This window comes from Manis javanica, chromosome 7 (genome assembly GCF_040802235.1).
Source record: "Manis javanica isolate MJ-LG chromosome 7, MJ_LKY, whole genome shotgun sequence".
NCBI lineage: Eukaryota > Metazoa > Chordata > Mammalia > Pholidota > Manidae > Manis > Manis javanica.
Genome location: NC_133162.1, coordinates 56,167,912 through 56,186,905, shown reverse-complemented (window position 1 = coordinate 56,186,905; position 18,994 = coordinate 56,167,912). Strand labels below are relative to the sequence as shown.

Genomic DNA, 18,994 nt, shown 5'->3' with positions numbered 1-18,994 from the left:
ATGATGTCATGGCTAGCAGCAGAACGCTGAGCCCTAATAAGATGCCTCCCAGCAGCTGGGATCCAAGCCCCATACCCTGTTTCCAGATGATTCTCTGAAGATTAAAATCAACCAGTATTATTAAAAACAGAGATTCCTGGGCCACACACTTACTGAACCAGAATTTCCAGAGGAATGGACTGGTAACATGTATTTAGTAAGCACTCCAGGGGATTCTTCATAGAGAAACATTATACTGAAGGTCCAGGTGCAACAACCTGGCTAAAAGGGCACAGATGAGGGACTTCCCTGAGGTCAGAGTGCCTGGGAGTTTCTGGCCTGACCCCCCCAGGGGATACCTTCCAGGAGAAGGGAGGCCTGTGTCCCTGGAGACACTATGAGAAACTGAACCCGAGGCAGCCCGACTGCACCGGAACAGATACTGTTCCTCACCTTGGTGGGCCGGAGTGGAGCCCAGAAACAGCCAGAAGCACACCAATGCCCAGTGGGTGGGTGGGCAGGGGGTCAGCTATGAAGCCTATGTCGAGACAGAAGAAAGGAGGTGGAATAGTCCTGGGGGTACTGCTGAACCAGAAAGGAGTGTTTGGGAAGGGATGCTGAGGACAAGGGACCCAGCTAGAGCAGAGGTCCTAATGCGGCATCATTACCAATACCAGTGACAGCATCACCCAGTTTGCTGAGCAGGCTACAGAGCACTTGGCTCACATCACCTCCCATAACCCACTGGCGTGTATCCATTAGTCACCTGCTCCCTGTGCCTGGCCCTGCTCAGTCCAGGAGACACAGTGCTTGCAGGCAGGCACTGCAGCTCTATGGGTGGTTCAGCTGACTCGCACTGGCCTCCTTTAAGCACCTGCCAAGTCTCTTCGCTTTCCTGCCTCAAACTTTTTTCGAGGCAGACCTTACTCCCTCAGCCTGGAAGTGTGGGAGAGTTACCTCCCTGAGTCAACCCTCGGCCTAGAGAGAAGGGAGTGTGTGGATAAGCACTGCCACCAACCCCCTTTCAGAGGGGCTCATCCGAGGACTTTCCGCAGAGAGAGAGGCATCTCTTCATGGATCCAGGCAGCACTAGGAGCCACAGAATTGAAGAGAAGAAATAGAGGATCGGCCATGCATTCACAAGTCTGAAACCCACCTGTGCCCTCTTAAAGGTTTTATTTCTCTCTTTAAAAAAAAGGGTCATGAGTCTCTTCTGCCCTCTTCTCTCTGTCTTCACTGCCACCATCTCCCCCCATGTGGATGACACATTAGTCTCCAAGACAACCTCCTGCTTCTGCACAACACACACCACAACCTAGAGTGGTCTTTAAAGATGTAAATCTGAGTGTGGCATTCCCTTGTCGATAACCTCCAATGGCTTCCCTCTGGACTTAGACAAAATGCTAAATCCACAACGTGGCTACCAGGCCCTGTGCAGTCTGGCTACTGCCACCCTTTCTCATGTCATCTGGTAACATTCTTCTGCAGGACACAATACTTCCACCTTAGGGCCTTTTTTTCTGTGTCTTGAATGAGCCCACACCTCTGCACCTACTATTCCCAGAGAGCACTGAGGATACACATTATCATTTCATTTTACAGCAAACAACAAATACCATACACACCTTCAACAGAAACCCTGTGCTTATCCACGTGGTCTTGGCACAAGTTGAACGGAATCTGGATTAGTGTTGGTCTGAGGGGCAATGGTAACTCAATGATCAGAGAGGCAAGTACTTTTTGCAGTTACCTTAAAACTGGTTCTTAATTCTCTTCCATCAATTTCAAGTTCTTCCCATGCCCCTGAGTCCCTCCAACACTACTGACATTGTCTGCCCAGCACTTTTCATCTCCACTCCACTTCTGACAACATCCCTCACTCTACAGGAGCTTCCCCTCCACATACACATCCCAAGGGCTCCATTAGGTGTGTCTGGATTTATTCAATAGGCTGGGTGTGGCCAAAATTATTTGTTCGAGTTGGTGTTAAATTCAAGGCGTTGTTTAAGAAGCTTCTGAAATCTGGCCTTACCTGTGCCTCCTTTCTCAACCTTTCTCCTCCTGGACCCCACCCCCACTTGTATGGGCCCTGGTATTTCCTTTGTTCATGGCATATGTGGGGTCAAAGGAACTTTCTCAGAATGCTGTACTACTAGACCCCAGAGGCTTGCCCTACTCAAAGGGTATAAGTAGAGACCTTCTGCTTTTATCTACAGAACATAACACTCAAATGAAGAGGTGCATAGGACACAAATTCTGGTTTTAAGCATCACCTGACCCTATAAAAATCACCTTTACTGTTTGCTTTCTGATACCAACTGACCCAACCCATAAATGCCTTTTAAGTTTCCTCCAGCTAACAAAAGTAAAATATAAATCCATTTTCTCCTAATATTCCTGTCTGCCTCAAACTGAGATACAACAGTTAAAAAAAAACAAACAGAAAATAAAATTACTTAATATGATTGCAGAGACATTAACAAATTTATTATAGTTCTAAATCCTGAACAGTACATAATTTTTCATTTATAAATAATTTCCTCAATTACAAACTCAATAGGGACTCCATGGGGAGAAATTTGGAGAGCAAAAACTGAAAGAATATTTGTAAATCACCCACAACCATCCCACCTGAAAGTAACACCAATAAAATATTTATTTTTGCCTGTCTAGTACATGTTTCTGTACAGAATTACATATTAAGCAAAAATAGTATCACACTGTAATACTGTTATGTAATTGCTTTTCCCCTTTGTATAAACAGATCATGCCATGAACATGTGCCCATGTTAATAAAGATTCTCATGAAGCAGTTTTAAATATCCATCATGGAGATTAGTGTTTCTCAAGGTAGGGTTGTATGCCCTCCAGGGAGCATGTAGGGGCTATTGTGATTGGCCAGAGGCTGGAGGTACCTACTGACACATTTTGTGAGCTAGTGCTAAAGATGCCAGAGCCCAAGATACATGAGGCAGTCCTGTACAACAAATTGCATCACACTTGGCATGACTTCCCAATGTCCTCTGGGAATGTTAGAGCCAGAGGCACTTTGCCCTCAGCAACAGTTTGAACTAGAAACCTATGAAGGCTGGTGGATGAAATAGAAATATCTAGAATATACAAGTATGGAGGAGGGGATTGAATTGTCTCAAATGTTCTATTCTGATGAGCCACTAACGTATGATTCCTCATACAGAAATTCAGTCACCAGACTATCTAGTTCTCTCAAATGAATAATTATCCATTATATTCCCGTCTTCTTCCGTGATTAGATAACTGAAAGTTTTATATCCCAAGTCTCCTTTCCGTTTATCATTTTAAATCCTATGCCTAGATGGCTTTTACCTTTAAGCCGAAGAAATTATAAAGGATATACACAGAAATATTTTAAATATTTTTAAATGATCCTTACTACAGCAATATTAATAGATAAAAATCCCAGAAGTAACCAAAATATATGATTTAGAATTAGTTAAATAAATGATGGTATACCCACAGAATATAATATTTCACAGCCATCTATATCTTAGAATGTTTTATGATGTGGAAAAATACAATTAAGTGAGACAAACAAGTTTTACAGAAATGTGTCTCCAAGGTTTCATATGTAAGGAAAAATTTCATATATATATATATACAATTTAAATAAATTGGTTAAGGATAAAAGAATGATAGAGAGGGGTTGGTGGAAGCTGTACGTGTCACCAATTGTGTGAATGTGCAGGACTTAGCATAGGTCTTGCAAATCCATGACCCCATTGATGAGCACTGCAACAGGAGCCCTCGGACAGCCAATCGCCGCCCTGGGAAGATGAACAGTAAGCTGAGGAACAGCTTAATTCCCGTGGCCTCAGGACCACTGGATCTAACCAGCTGGGCCAAGTTCCAAATTAGATTTAAGTTTACACACACTCTGTCTTCTGTTCATTATTGAAGTTTGTCTTAAATCTATTCAAGTTAGACCAAGAAGCTTTCCATGATGTTGAGAACTTAGGACAAAGTTTTCCATTCAATCCCCTAGAAATATTATTTCTAACACAGCGCTATAATGACAACAATGTCTGTAAATCATGTTTCTTACAGAAAACTGTATGTTAGAGAATTTGTTAATAGAAAATCAAATTTGTTCACCTTAGCCATAAATGAACTCACCAGCCTGGGGAAAAGCCACCACTCTACTATCTAGTTTATGTGTAAAGATGTACCTTTATATTTCTGGGGCCTGCTTAAAATAAATAGTGCTTCTAACAGATTCAAGCCCTAAGACATCTGGAAGCCCCTTTCATACACAAATTCTTTTTTATGGCCACATTAAAATAATAGCAACAACATAAAAATGTATGCTACAATAGTAACAGTGGTTATGTGGGTAGTAAGATTACAAGAACTTTTTATTTCCTTTAAATTTTCTGTGTTTTCCAATATAACCATGTTTCTATTTTTATTTTTTTATGAATGAGAGAATGTCTTTGAGTTTCCCTTTTACCTTTATGCCTAATCATTGTCCATGAAAGTACTAACAATTTATCTAGTAATCAAGGGCACATGCCTTTAAAAAAAAAAAAAGGAAAGAAATTGTTTTATTCCCAGAATAATTAAGTGTAGGCTCTTTCTCAATCAGTAGTTTAAGGATTTGGTGAAGGCATTTTTTTATGCTCTATAGCAAGGAGGGGGAGTTATTTTTTGTGACTGCAAGCCTGTATTATTAAGCTAAAGTCTTTCCAAGTCTAATACTTTAAACACCTAGACTGTTTTCAGTATTAAAGCCAGAAGGGGCCTGAGAAATCATGTGACCCAAACAAGTGTTAGAGGGGATTCAGGGATTTGAGTGAAGGCACCAGGTCACTGAGAGGCATAAATCCTTGCATTTCTTAATTTGAAAGTTCTTTCCTTTCCACCAGATTGTTTCTGAGCCCATGGATGGGGGGATGAAGCAGAGCCCTCTCTACACGGCTCCCTTCCTATACAGCACAAGCAAAGTAAACTATTTTAGAACCCACTCATTACCCAGGAGTCTCAAAACACAGTCAAAACAAACTAATTTTTAAAAATTTCTACCTCAATCCCCACCCCCCGACCTCCCTGCCACTACCCCATAAAACAAAGATAGGCAGAGAGGAAGAAATCCTAAGAGCGCACTAATAAAAACATGCTGGTAACTCGCCAAGCGCCTGCTCTGGCACAGCACAGAAAGGCAGATCTTGTCTTCTGTTAAAAATCTCTGCACGCCCATACTCTTAATTCACTGCTTCTTCTTAGCAGAGCTCATTAAGAATCCACTTACTTCTATGAAAAACATTTAATAAGAAACAATCATTAAAACACACAAAGTTGTCTACCTCAAAAACAAAAAGATGAAAGGATTTATCCCCCATGGAAAAATTGCTGCCAGCAAAACTTCCTCTTTCCATAAAGCAACAAAGCCTTTTCTTTCATTTGGAATGTTACAAAAATAGTCAAAGCCATCAAAGCCATTATCATTGATAATACCCAAATCTTCAAACCCCTCTAACTGGGGACTAAACAGGTGAGAAGGCTAATGAGCTCCAATTCATAAAATGTAACCACCAACTTATTAGTAGTAACATAGTACTATAGAACAGCTCTTGTTTGTGCAGACAGGGTCTTTAGTAACACTAAAGGTTTAATAATGCTGTCATAAATTTTAATAGAGTGTTTTAAACACAAGCGAGTTCATCCCTCTCAAAAGTAAATTTCCTTAGCTGGGTAAAAATCCCCAATTTCATTAGCATTCTCTTACATTTGTATATTCTCCTTTGTCATATCTGAGGGTTTACAGGATTGGTACTGACTTTAGCTATAAAAATCAATCAAATCGATACATATTCATCAAGTGACTGCTCTAAACAGACTTACGGTGTTTGTGCTGGTTCTATTGGAGGGAAGTGAGGGCTTAAGTATATCAACAGCCTCACTGGGTGTCAAACTGGAAAATGAGAACATTGTATTCAATGATTATTAAGGCTTCATTCTCACTTTAACCAAATGCAGCTCTCTAATTTTACATGTTTTGAAAAGCTGCAGCCACCGAGGAGCACACCAGAGTAGGGTAACATGCAGCCCCTCCATTCAGATGCACTGAACATCCAAGTTAAAACATAAATACTTCATCTTAGAAAGGAAGCAATAAGGCAGTATCAGCTATCACCTTATTAGGACCTAGCTCCAGGCAGCTAGAGCACCCAGAATGAGCAGTTGCTGGGAAGAGAAGGATTGAAGCAGGCATTATAAATCAAATGCCTATAGAAGTCAGACAAAGAGCATAAATAAATGGAGACATCTAGGCAGGAATTATGGAAAAATGGAGAGCTGCACTTCAGCTCCAGCTAACTGCTGCTGCCTTGTAGAAATAGAGACCCTGGTTTATCCCATCTTCGGGTCTTTTAAAAGAATGCTAAAGATTTGTAAAGCCTCCTGATTTTTAAATATTCAATCAAAGTATTTAAAAACACTCTTTGAGCCAAATATACCATTCCAGATACACCTGCAGGATGCCAAATCTTAGATCTCTGTTGTAGCTCACTGTACTGCCATGGACTCTAACATAGGGATGAGGGGGATCATGGCAAGTAGGTGGAAGGATGCAATGAAAGAGGACAGAAGGGGCAAAATTGGTATCTGAGGTTGGCTCTGTCAAGGACATTAAGAACAAGCAAACACAGAGGTAGGAAAAGGTTAGGAGAGTGGTTCTAAACCTTTTCTGGGGATCATGAGTAACGTATGAAATTTTGATAAATGCCTTAGAGGTTTTCCCTGGAAAAATCAACATACATTGAATAGGCAGAACAGTGCCACCCCATCACCAGGATGTCCATGTCCTCATCCCTCTCCCCTTCCCCATGTTACTCTTACATGACAAAAGAGATTTTGCAGATGTAATTAAGTCAAGGACCTGGAGATGGGTCATCACAGATTATATGAGTCAGCCCCATCTAATCATATGAACCCTTAAAATCAGAAAATCTTTCCCAGGCATGGTCAGAAGGAGATGTATGGTAGAATGCTCAGAGAAATGCAAGGTGGCTAGCTTTGAAAAAGAAGGAAGAGGCCATGAGCCAAGAAATGTAGGAAGCCTCTGGAAACGGGGAAAGGCAGGGAAATGGACTGATTCTCCCCAAGAGCTTCAAGAAAGGAATGCAGGCCTGCTGACCCCTATATTTTAGCCCAGTGAAAGCCATATTGGACATCTGTCCTATGAAGATGAAAATTATAATTTTGTGTTGCTATAAACTACAGGTCTGTGATCATTTGCCACAGGAGCAACAGAAAACCAATATAGTATATATTTTATATATACATATATATCTAATACACATACACACACACATACACTCACTCAAACTTCGGCAAAAACATTCAGAGACATTCTGAAGCTCATCCACAGACACAGATAAAGGCCCCTTGTGCTAGAAAGAGCCAAAGATACAACATGCACAGATCTGAAGGTATGAAACTATTTCCCTTTGGCATGCATGGAAAGATCAATACCCATCCCATAACACAATCAGCTCCAAAAATCCCACTTCTGCAAGGATGGATTCATTCTCTGAAGACTAACTACTCCTTGGAATTCCTTGACAGCTCCTTGCTGAAGATCTTTCTTCCCTTTCTTCAAGTATTCATTATGCTAAAAACATTCTTCCCCCACCCGCCAAGAAGGTGGCATTTTCTACCTGCTGAGACAGCCTGGCTTCCCCCCTCCCTTTGAGCCAGCCCTCTGTCTGGAGTCTCCTGTTACACTGTCATGTCTCTATCAGGATCTTACTGGCCATGATACATCTGAACCTGGCCATATGCTGGCTTAAAACAGAAGAAGAATGCTATCAGGAATGTGAGCTACCTGACTTAGAGTTGTTTTTAGCCTGAGATCTCATTTCACTACTCCATCAAATTTCACAATCCCTATAATATTTTGAGATGGACTTTTTCTTATCACATTATAATGTCCCAAGGTGATGCCACCACTGTTGTGACAAATAACTCTAATTTAAAGATTACCAGTCCAATCTGAATACTAAACCTAACAGTACTAGACATAACTGAAGTAAAACCACTCCTGATCTTAACACTGGATCCCACTATCACCAACACAGGTGCCCAGAACATTCTGCTAGCTCAGAAAGCTAGATCCTGTCGAAGTGGAACATGGAGGCCAGAAGGGAAAAAGAAAAGGTATTTGGGGTCCTATGGAGGTTTGCTAAGGTATAGAAGAGAGATGAGATGTGTTTTTGCAAAGAGTGGCCAGTCTGCTGGGGAGACAAGCCTCACATATGAGGAAGGCCCTAGTGACCCTCTATCTGGTTCCTCTTCCTGACATGCAGATGAGGTCTCGGAACCTCCTAGAATTTTTGTGTGTGAGGGCATCTTTTTTTCTGAGAAAAGGTGCCATAAGATCCCCGAGAATCTAAAGAGAACTGTAACTTACCACCCCCAAATGTAAGGACTGCTGCCCTCCATGTTTCCTCATACAGGTATTCTAATTCAATTCCTGTAGCCCTTACTAATCACACGTGAATGATTCCCACCACAGGATCCTGTTAAACTTCTCACTTGCCCTTTGATAGTGGCAACACTACCATTTACCTTCCTCTCCTGTAGATGGGATATAAAACATCATTGAGAATGTTAACTGCTACTATCATTTTTCCCTAAAAGCCACTGTGGAATACTCGCTCCAGAGGGCCACCATATATTCCATATGAAAATATGAATGTTTAGTTTAGTTTTGATTTTTATTTAAAAATTTTAAAATATACATGGAAATATAGTTCTATTATTCTTGCTGAGAGAGAGTCACCAATCTAGTGAAGGGAGACAAGGTCACTGCCTCACTTGATTCTAGTCAGCCTGAAACAGCTTTATTATATTAAGGCCTTAAATAGGGGGTTCTGTTCTGATCAGCAGAGAAATGACAAGGTTGAATGTCACCTGACCTAAGATTAGATAAGAATAAACAGACAAGAGACAGCAACCTGTGAGCAAGTGATAAAAAGTGCCCAGTAATCCAACTGGATAGTAGATCACCTTATTTTGGGGGTCTTCTCCAACATTTTGGGGCTCTATGATTCTCAGTTTAGTATGTTGAGTATTTTGAAGCACAATTACATAGCACAGCCAACTTCTCTACAGTTTGTTGATTCATTTAGACTGTGCACCCTTAGAAAAATTTTCTAAAGGTCATGCTCAGAAGCGTAGCACTCCCTTTCCACTGAGGGAAGGCTATGATTGCACTGCACACAAGATCCTACAAAGACAGCTGATACAACTAACACTTGAATTATTTCTTCTGTTTATTTCCAGAAGAGATTTTTCCGTAGACAGCTGCAATGCCAGGCTCCTGTCAGAATGCCACGCCAACGTTGCTACAGACAGCTTTCCACACACGTTCTTGCCCTGGACCCAGCGAGGTCTCCAGCAGGTCTAGCAGACCAGAGAGCCCCGCCTGGGGCTACTTTAGGACTTAAGGTCACCACCAGGATCAGCACAGAAGCCATGCCTGCTGTGCCGTATTCAGACAATTGCAGGTTCAAATTCTGTCTCAGCCTTTTTCACTTGTGCAGCATCAGACAAGGAAGGGCCTTAAAGTCCTCCTCCATGAAGTGGGCCTGTGACTACCCACTTTATGAGGAAGACGAAAGGCTAAATGACATAGTGTGTAAAAAGCTACTGACTTAATGTCTGCACTGTCATCACCAATTATTATCACAGAGGAAGACCTAATCATCTCTGACATGGAATGAGAGAGAAAAATGAAATCAGCATTTTTCTCTCCAAGAGCAAGACCATCTTTACTCCTCTCTAAACCTTAAGACTAATCACCTTCAAACTGAAGACAAGTTAAGCAGGTTATTTACATTTCTCCTAGACTCGGTGATTTTCCTTCTAGGTCCCTTTAAGCAGCTTCTCTGACCACAGAAATACAAACAAAAGTCAGGAAGCCTTGCCTCTTGCCAACCTGGCAAGCACAGGCATTAGCATTTCTGGGAAAGGAACTCCAGGCACAGGGAAACTTCTGACAACAAAGGGCCCACCTTGGTTGAACTCTCACGGGCTCTTGGCACCTGAAAGTGTGGTTTTGTGGACTCTCTTGAGCTGGTGCTCCTGTTCTCCCCCGACACTCAGACTGGCTGGGAACCACGTGCTCTGTCTCCTGCAAAAGAAACAGCAGAAGCAGATGAGCTGTCAGCCCCATCAGTTCGGGTGGCATTCCTTGTCTGGGGTTGGGGGGCAGCAATACAAAACACACTCCACTGACTGGAGCTGGGGAAGTGGGCCACTGAGTGATCTGAAATTCAGAAGTCTCTTCCTATCAGTCAGTTGCTGCAAAGTGACAAAGAAGAAAAACACCTAATGCTCAAAAGATATGACACTGTCATACCATGAAGACTTTACAGACATTAAAAATATTATAGAAGAGTATTTAATGAAAAGATATATCTGAAAATATAAATTCTAGAATATTTTTCACATGTGCTCATTTTTGCAAAAACAAATTTACATATGAACAACGTACACCCACAAAATCTTAACAGTCACAAACTCTGATATGTCATTTCTTTTCTCTCTTAATAATGACTAACTGTGAGATGTCATTTCTTTTTCTTCTTTTAGGGGCTCATCTATATTTTTTACAATAAACAAGTATTCCTGTAATGAGAAATAAATTTAAGTTAGACTGAAAACTAAGGAACAAACCACTTTATAAATTCCAAATCCCAAGCATACTTGATTTTGCCCTTCCTCCTCCTTGTTACACACACACACATACACTTGCCATTGGCTACACTGCATCCAAAGAAATCACATTAGCCTTCCCAAGATGCAATCCACTTTTTAATTTAGAAAACTCCAGAAAGCTAAACTCTCTAGAGAGTATTGAATACACCAAAACTAAAATAAGCCTGGTTTCAATTCAAGGCACACACACCAAAACTGTAAGACTTACATATGTTTAGCAGTTCAACCACTGGAGTCTTTGAGCCATGCCAAACCTCTGACAGATTTTCCTTAGGATAAAGTGCCACTCATTATCTGATAATGAAATACTAAAACCAAAATCAGTAAGAAATTCAGTAAATGCAGATGGTCACTGTCATGCTGTCACAATAGTCACGTGATGTGGTGAATGTGGGTCCGACAGTGCAGTATCTATCGTGGTGGAAATATAGACTGAGTGCCTCTGTTTGGGGTATGGGTTGAAGTCAGTACAAGTGCCAAGATGTCAAGTGTCTCTGAAGTCACTTTTCCAAAATACTACAATAATTGGGTGGGGTTACCTGCCAAGTAGTCATCAGAAGGTTCTAAAACAAAGTCATGTGAACTCCTACGAGGGCTAAAATGGGGAAGGTGAGCTGAGCTGAAGAAAAGGAATGAATTAGGCCTCCCCAGGATCTTTTAGTTCCATTTTTCTAAGCCTCCAGCTTTAGTCAAGAAGACCCTACATGTGTCCACAAGAAAGGGTTCCAAGAGTATATAACAGTTCCCTGGACTTAGTAGCTGCTTGTGAGAAATTCTACAGCTACCCAAACACTGGCCAAGTTTCCCCCAAACCATGGTTTTCAAGCAAGATACCTGGGCTTACTACTTACTAGGCATGTGACCTTAGGCAACTTAGATCAATTGTCCGGACCTCAGTTTCCTTGTCTATAAAATGACAGGAACACTCCAAGCTCCCAAGATTGATGAATAAGATGTCATCCGAGCCTCCTGGAGGCACACAGCAGATGGGAGCCATTGATGATAATATTCCTTTAATAAAGTTCCTTTGAAGCTCAATATGATGAAACTAGTGTTAAGGAAATCCTTGGATACTTAACCTGAATGAGTTCAGCAAAAGCAAACCTATTTTTGTGGTGGGATGCTTGTTTTAGGTGTCTATAATAATATTTTAAAAATCATACTTAGAAGCCTCAAGATGTGTAGGCCTAAAGAAATGGCCCTTTTAGTTTCTCAAAAGTTGAAACCAGAAATTTTCATTTTATTAAAACATTACCATTTTAAGAAAGTTTTTTTTTAATTTTCTAAGTCAGTACTTTGTCAAATCCTTTGCACTTATAAGGGGTTGAGAAGACCTAGAGGCCACACACTGTTGGACTCCCCCAGACTTTATGAGTTATGTTAGAGATGACAAAGGAGGTTCTGGAGAAGCTGCTGCCTTCTGCTGAGGTTAGAGATCTCACAGCATTGCAAGAGGAGAGCTTGTCTCTGACATGGGTGCATGAGGAGTTCTGGGACAGCTGAAAATCAAGTTTCTGATGCAAATGGACAGAAAAGTGGTACCTTTAGCTATGCTTCTGCCCTCTAAGGATTTAAAACTTCAAGTTGGCAAGGAGAGTTGGGGAGAGTAAGTGAGGAATTTGGGATAAATTACCCTGAATACTAACCAATAGAGGAGACTCTGATGCAAAATATAGGCATAATTGTAGTGGCAGAGACTGCTTTTTCCAACAACAGGATGTTCAATCATGTTCCAAAGTGTCAGTCGAAAAACCCTAGACCAGAGCTCAAGGCCAACCTCTCAGAAAATTCTGCATAGATTCTTCATTCTGGAACTCCTATGAGTTTGGAAAAACCATTTTTTGTTCATAAGAAGAATAAAGATTTTCATTTTCATCCTTTCCACTCCAACATCTCTTCACAGAATGGCCACAGGTGGACTAAACAGGCCCAGCAAAGTCCGCATGGCAATCACTGAGCCTTCAGATAATTCCATCTTGCAGACTACACATCCCTTGGCTGAGCCCCCAGACATCAAGGAGCAGAGGTAAGACCTCCCCAATGTGCCCCAAGTGAATTCTTGAGCCACAGATACCATAAATGGTAATAAATGATTGTTATTTTAAGTCCTGGGGTTATTTGTTACATAGCTATAGATAACTAAAACACGACTACTCCCCTCTATTCTAAGATATTATCGATTATAAAAGCCACCATCAGTTTAACTAACAGCTTTTTAGAGAAAATAATAATAATGTCACATTAAATGCACCCATCACTTTTAAGGTACACTCAGATATAAGGAAGGTGAAAGTGTAAAAAGATGTGTTAGCATCGAGGAGCCACAGAGCATGCTCATAGAGCACAAATGATGTCCTGTGAGGAGGACACACTTCCAGAGCCTAAATCTGGAGGATGTAAGAACCTCATAGGAAACAGGGAAGTAAACACCAGTCCTTACTTGCCCAGTTTTAAAAATAACTTTGTGTTTTCTCTTACAAGGGGAAGGCAGAAGAAAAGGAGGTATCTATCTTATTGAATTAGCAGAACAGTAGCTTTCGAAGGTATTGTGATGCTAACTGTCATTTACTCATGGATATAAAGGGAAAAACATAAAACAAGAACAGTAATATTCCATCAATAATTTGCCTCTGTGATGGATTTAGCCAAACACATGACAGACCAGGACTCACCCCCGTGGTGAACTCACATCTCTACTCCATTTGGAATTCACCACCTGGCCAGTGACAAGGTTAATGAGGATTACCCAAGGAAGTCCTTGTATAGTAGATAATGTACTGGTGGCTGATTGAGAGTTAACATACTTTCCCCACCCGCCCCCCTAAGGTGACAACATCTGGACAAGAAGAACACATTAGATTACTTTTGCTCATTTAAGTTCAACATATTTAGAATCTGCTTTAACACCCAGCTTTAAATAAAGTTCTAGAACATTAAAGCAGGGTGTTTACCTGAAATAATTGAGATTTATTTTTACTTAAAAAGAAACAATCTACTGTATACTAAGGATGATAGTTAAGGGGGTTATATAAAAGTGAATAATATATCTGCACACAAATAACTTTAAAATCTCCTGTTTGGTGAAGACTGAAGTGTAGGAGGACAGACACTAACTTGCTTACTTTGATATTAATGTGTCTGCCGGATGGGCAGGTCCAAGATGACCCAGGGGAATGAGGAAGATGCCAGGACCCTCTCCTCCAGGCCTGCCTTCCTGACACCTGGCCAGGCACAGGCTGATCAGCACCTGACAAACAGGTAATCCCCCGCTTCTCCTGCTCCCAGCCATCCTCCTCTTCCCTTTGCCTCACCTCCTCCATGTCCCAATTCCACCCTCAGTGGAGTGATTTGTTTGTTCTTTGCTATATTTAGGAGCAAACTGACTAAACTCTGAGACCTTTCATAAGAAAGCTGTCCATAAAACAAACGTTACTTAGGTTATTTTCTGGACCGTGAGCAGGGGCTAGGATAGTGCATGATGACAAGAGAGAAGCTGACTCTTAGGATGAGAAGCTCAAAACCCCAGCTGAGTCAAGGAAAATGAGCTGCCTCTAAGCAGAAATGGTGAAGTACAATATTTCATTATTGTTAGGATTTTAGTGAGTTCAGCTGACTCTTAGAGAACTTGGGAGAATCTAGTTTTGATCCAGTGCATGGCCACTGATTCAGGCCCTTCCAAGTTCCTCAATTTGTACAAATCCATGAACCAAAAGGAAGAAAAGAATTTCCACCCTGATCCCAGTCTTTGCTCATCTGCTGTAGCTTGCCAAATCAGAATGCTTCCCTTGGGCGTCAGACACAAACACATCCTCTAAATCTTCCTTCCAAGATGTGGTCAAAAAAAACATTAACTTCTCTCATCATCTCACACTTGAGATTTTATCTGTGTCCATTCTATTCCAAAGTTGATTAAAAAATTTATTTCTTTAACTGCTGACTTAAATTTTATATTAAATTGGTTTTATAACTAATCACACCATTGCAAGTAACAAAGTCTTTCATTTGTGAGAGCATGTTTTTCCCAAGAGTTCTACTTACTACACGATTAGTACATCCGAGTTCTCCATAGTGCAGAAAAGCCTAAATATTCAGCTCTTAAAATGAACAGGAAAAGTGTCATAAATCTATCCTATCTTATATGACCCTTTCCTAAACCTGCATATGTCTGCAAAAGTGACTTAAAGTCCTTTTGAATAATTGGGAGTTTTAAAGACCCTTAGCCCTGATTAAAAAGAACTATTAGATTATCACATTCATTTCATAATTGAGGGAAAGGATGCTCTGGAAGAACTAATTTGAATTTTCATTTAAAAAATGTGTATCTGATTATTATTTAAAATATTCTGACCCTTTAGGAAGCAAGGAACTTAAAGAACTGTTTCTTTGGACCTATTTTTTAAATAAGTTTTGCCTACCTTAGTCACTCTTTCTACACAGAAATAAATAAGTCATGAAGGTTCAAAATCTATGCATGCCCACAAAGTGGGATTTCCTTTGATCCTATTTTCTTATCTGTAATACAGATATATCACCCAGTTTACTGCTTACAGTTTTAATAATTTCTAGTAGGAAAAAACAGGCATTCAAATTATGTTGTCTATCTGGTCCACTTTTCAAGTCAAGTAACATTCACTGAGGGCTTGTTCTGTACCAGGCACTAAACTAGGCACTTTAAACCTGTATTTCCACATTTAAAACTAGAGGGTAGATTTTATTCCCCCAGTTTTCTCTAATGAGAATAGTCAAGTGAAGACAGTTGACTTACCTAGGCCAAAAACATTGTGTTTTATAAAAGGGATGCCTTCCTGAAGACCCTGCAAAATCTGACAGACTTATATATTTTAAGACTACAGGTTTCCCCAATACTGGAAAGTAGAGCATTCTTATGAAACCTTTAAAAGCCAAAATGGTGTAAAGCAAAGAAACAATCACCATTAATAAGTAAAATTTTGGAAAAATTTTTGAGCATTCCCAGAACCAAAAAACAGAACCAAAATATTAGGCTTCTTTGATACCTTTTAGGATGCATCTTGCCAACAGATGCACAAAATAAATCGAAATAGAGCACAGATGCTCACACATACAGTCCAAAGCTACAGCAGCTTGCTACTGAGATGCTGAGTATAGGTACTGGGGAAGGAGCCTGACGGGGCCCCTCTCACTACTCAGGGTGTGCACTGCCTCTTTAACAGCTCACTACAAAAAAAATGCTCAATGTTGTTTTGATTTGCAGCTTTTTTTTTTAAGCAAAACTCCTTTTTAGATTCCTTGTAGTTAGTGAGAACAGATAGTAATGTAGACCTTTCATAGAAGTGAAGTGGCATAATATGGACTTTCAAAAAGCAGGGGATTCCTCTGTTCCCATGAGAGAAGAGATAGGGTATTTCTGCTCATGAGCTAAAGTGGAAATATTTCAAAGAAATAAACAGCTGATAATTCATCTAGACCTGAACAGCTTTCAAATTACACAAATCTTGATAAATTGGGGAGAACTTCATTATTTAGAACTATTTATATTGAGACATTTGCTACTTTTAGTCAATATTTAATTCAAAATTGAAAAGAATAGGACCAACTGTGTCACTCAAGCTAGAGAACCCAGATCTGACTCCAATCTCCCAACCCCAAATTCAGAGTTCTTTCCACTATGTTTCAACATCCCACATTCACTGTTGACAAATGACAAAATGAAAACAATCTAGTAACTAATTTGGTATGTTTTATTTAAGGGAAAACAATCCACGTATCAGAAGAACACAGTGCCTATTAAACAGTGGAGCTCTCCTCCCCAAGGGATTTGGGCAAGATCAAGTTTGCAGAGCATTACAAGAAGCAACCTGGAAACAGAGCATGCCTGCCTAAGCAGTAGGGGGCTTCCTTATAGAGCTGGCAAGTCCTATTTTCTAGAGTAAGGTGGATAAAGCCGAGTCGGAGGACTATGACTGTTGTATATGAGGGTTCCCTAGCGGGTGTTTTTCATACCTGCAGGCTGACTTAGGCTTAGATTTGAGACATGGACTGAGCCATCGGAGTGGCCTTCATTTTATGGATCTTGATATACAAATTAACTTTATTGATTCCCCTTCTGATCAAAGGCTCAGTTGTACTGAGAGTATTCACCAAAATGTAAAGTATTAGCACCACTCTGAGCTACCACTTCTTGCCAATGCTGGAGTCAGGCTGTATCTGAACTGGAGTAAAAGTTAATGGGAATTCAGAGGTTAGGGCTCTCAATTCCTCAAAGAATTGAATGACATCGCTGGGACTGAGCAACCCACCCAACTGCATTATCTTCATTTTACTTCTTTGGATCAAAGAGATCTTCAACTAAGATGGAAATAAAAATATTCTTTGTTCCAGATTTAGAGCTTTGTTTTTGGAATGTTTTTCTTTCTCTCTGGTTACATTTAGCTTAGAAGAGAAGGCCTGAAAAAAAAAAAACAGTTCCTATCAGGCTCTGAGTATCAGCTTCCAGTCTGGCCAACTTCTGACCACAGAGCTACTTAAAAATTCTTTCAAATAGCTTGTGAGGTTTCAGCCAGGGCAAACAGTAAACATTCTTGACAGTATTGAACAACCCCAAAGATGCTATCCTCCCAAAGTCCAGAGCCCCTCCCAAAGACAGTCAAAAGAAAGGCAGACAATTTTCCTGAGAACTAAGAGCAGTTGGCAGGACACCAGCCACCAACGGAGTGCATTCCGCATTTCTGCCCAGCCGTATCTAGCCCCAAATGGGGTAAAACCCACATTCCTGTCTGGCCATGTGTTGGGGGTCCCCAGTCTGCCTGTTGAGCTGCCTCTGTATGCAAGAACCCAACTACCCGTCTGCCCCAGGCAGGCAGAAAACCAAGCCAAGTTCTCAGGACACAAAACAAGGCAAACAAGGAAACAGCTGTCCTGGGAGAGAAATGACAACCAGTGGGTACCCATCACCAAATAAATGCTCAAGAGTCTGAATTTGGAAAGGAAGGGACAATGTCAAGATTTCCGTTCCTCTCTCAACCAGGTACTACAGAGGTCCGGGAGAACTGAATCTGCTAAAAACTCTCACCCTCCACCAGCTTCTGCTGGTTTCCTACAGTTCCTGTCTTCAGGTTCCGGAGCAAGTAGAGTTTAGAGTAGACAGTGCAGTCCTGACGTCTACCAGAGTCTGGCAAGGTTTGGTATTAGTTTTAATTTTAGTTTGCCCTTGGCTGTTTAAGGGGGCAACACAGAGCAGGTTACTGGAGAATCCCCTGGAGGCCTGTCAAGCCCAAGGGGGGCCCACGTGGGGGCCCTCCCTCAAGGCAGATACAAGGACATTCGAGTTGATGTGGAAAGATGTGACAAAACCTTCAAGGACCGTCTTTTTTCCACTGTCCCCATTGACTGTAAATGAGATGCCAATTTCTGAGCTGGTGTTGACGGAGCCCAGGGAAGGTAGGTGTTCTCCCCTGGGAAGGGGAGCCCAGGTGCTCGGGTTTCCAGCATGAGAGCTGCTGCAGTGGGAAGGCCAGTAACTTGGCAGACTTTTTTTACTCCTGGGGGCTCTTCAGACTGGAGAGGGAGTTGAGATAGATGATTAGTAAAAGCAAGTACTGCAGTAAGAGACTAGCAGCAGTCACATCAGTCTCACAGTCTTTTGTTCTACCTTTTGTGTCCTTCATTTTACATCAGCCTTTTGCAATGAATCTTCCAATAAAGCTATTTTGGAATCCTGAAGCCTTTTGGAGGTTTCTACATGACAATTAATTATCCTGTGCTATTTGTTTGATTTGGGAACCCTTGGTTAAAATAAATAAAACTGAGATTAGCCTTGAAATTTCCCTGAGATGCTCAAAATGCATCTCTCTGTATGTTCATGTATGTCTGTATGTGTATGTTATAGATATGTGATATTACCCTGGATGGTACTGCCAAAATTAATTTGTAAAGAGTTCTATTTAGTTGGCTTAAAATTATGCATCTGTATACATCAAATATACTCTCAGAAATATAGAAACTAACACAAATGTTCTTCATGTTCACATGATTTGGAAAAATCTTTGATAAAAGCTACCTTAAGTTTGTTGGTTTAATAAAAATGGGCATATCTTCAGAGCTGTAAACCTTAAATATAACACAACCAAATAGCTTTTCCACCTGGATTTACTAGTCAAATCAGCTCATGCTATCTCTGTTACTGAATCTGTCAACATAAAAAATAACTTAATAAGATGGTTAACTGTTTGATGTCTAAACCAAGCATAATTGTAGAAGTAATGTAAATACAAATAAA

The 18,994-nt window shown here is 40.7% G+C and overlaps 1 protein-coding gene across 12 annotated transcripts in view; it reads right to left on the bottom strand.

The window, feature by feature from the left end:
• The window catches only part of FAM13C (family with sequence similarity 13 member C), a 119,405-nt gene that overhangs the window by 54,754 nt on the left and 45,657 nt on the right, over nucleotides 1-18,994 (bottom strand). For all 12 annotated transcript variants that reach the window (XR_012133240.1, XM_073241020.1, XM_073241019.1 and 9 more), the window contains one exon: nucleotides 10,032-10,150. Coding sequence is in view for 11 of the 12 variants with exons in the window: in XM_073241020.1 (XP_073097121.1) it covers nucleotides 10,032-10,150 (119 nt within the window). In the remaining variant the exon portion in view is untranslated. The remainder of the gene's footprint in view (nucleotides 1-10,031; nucleotides 10,151-18,994) is intronic.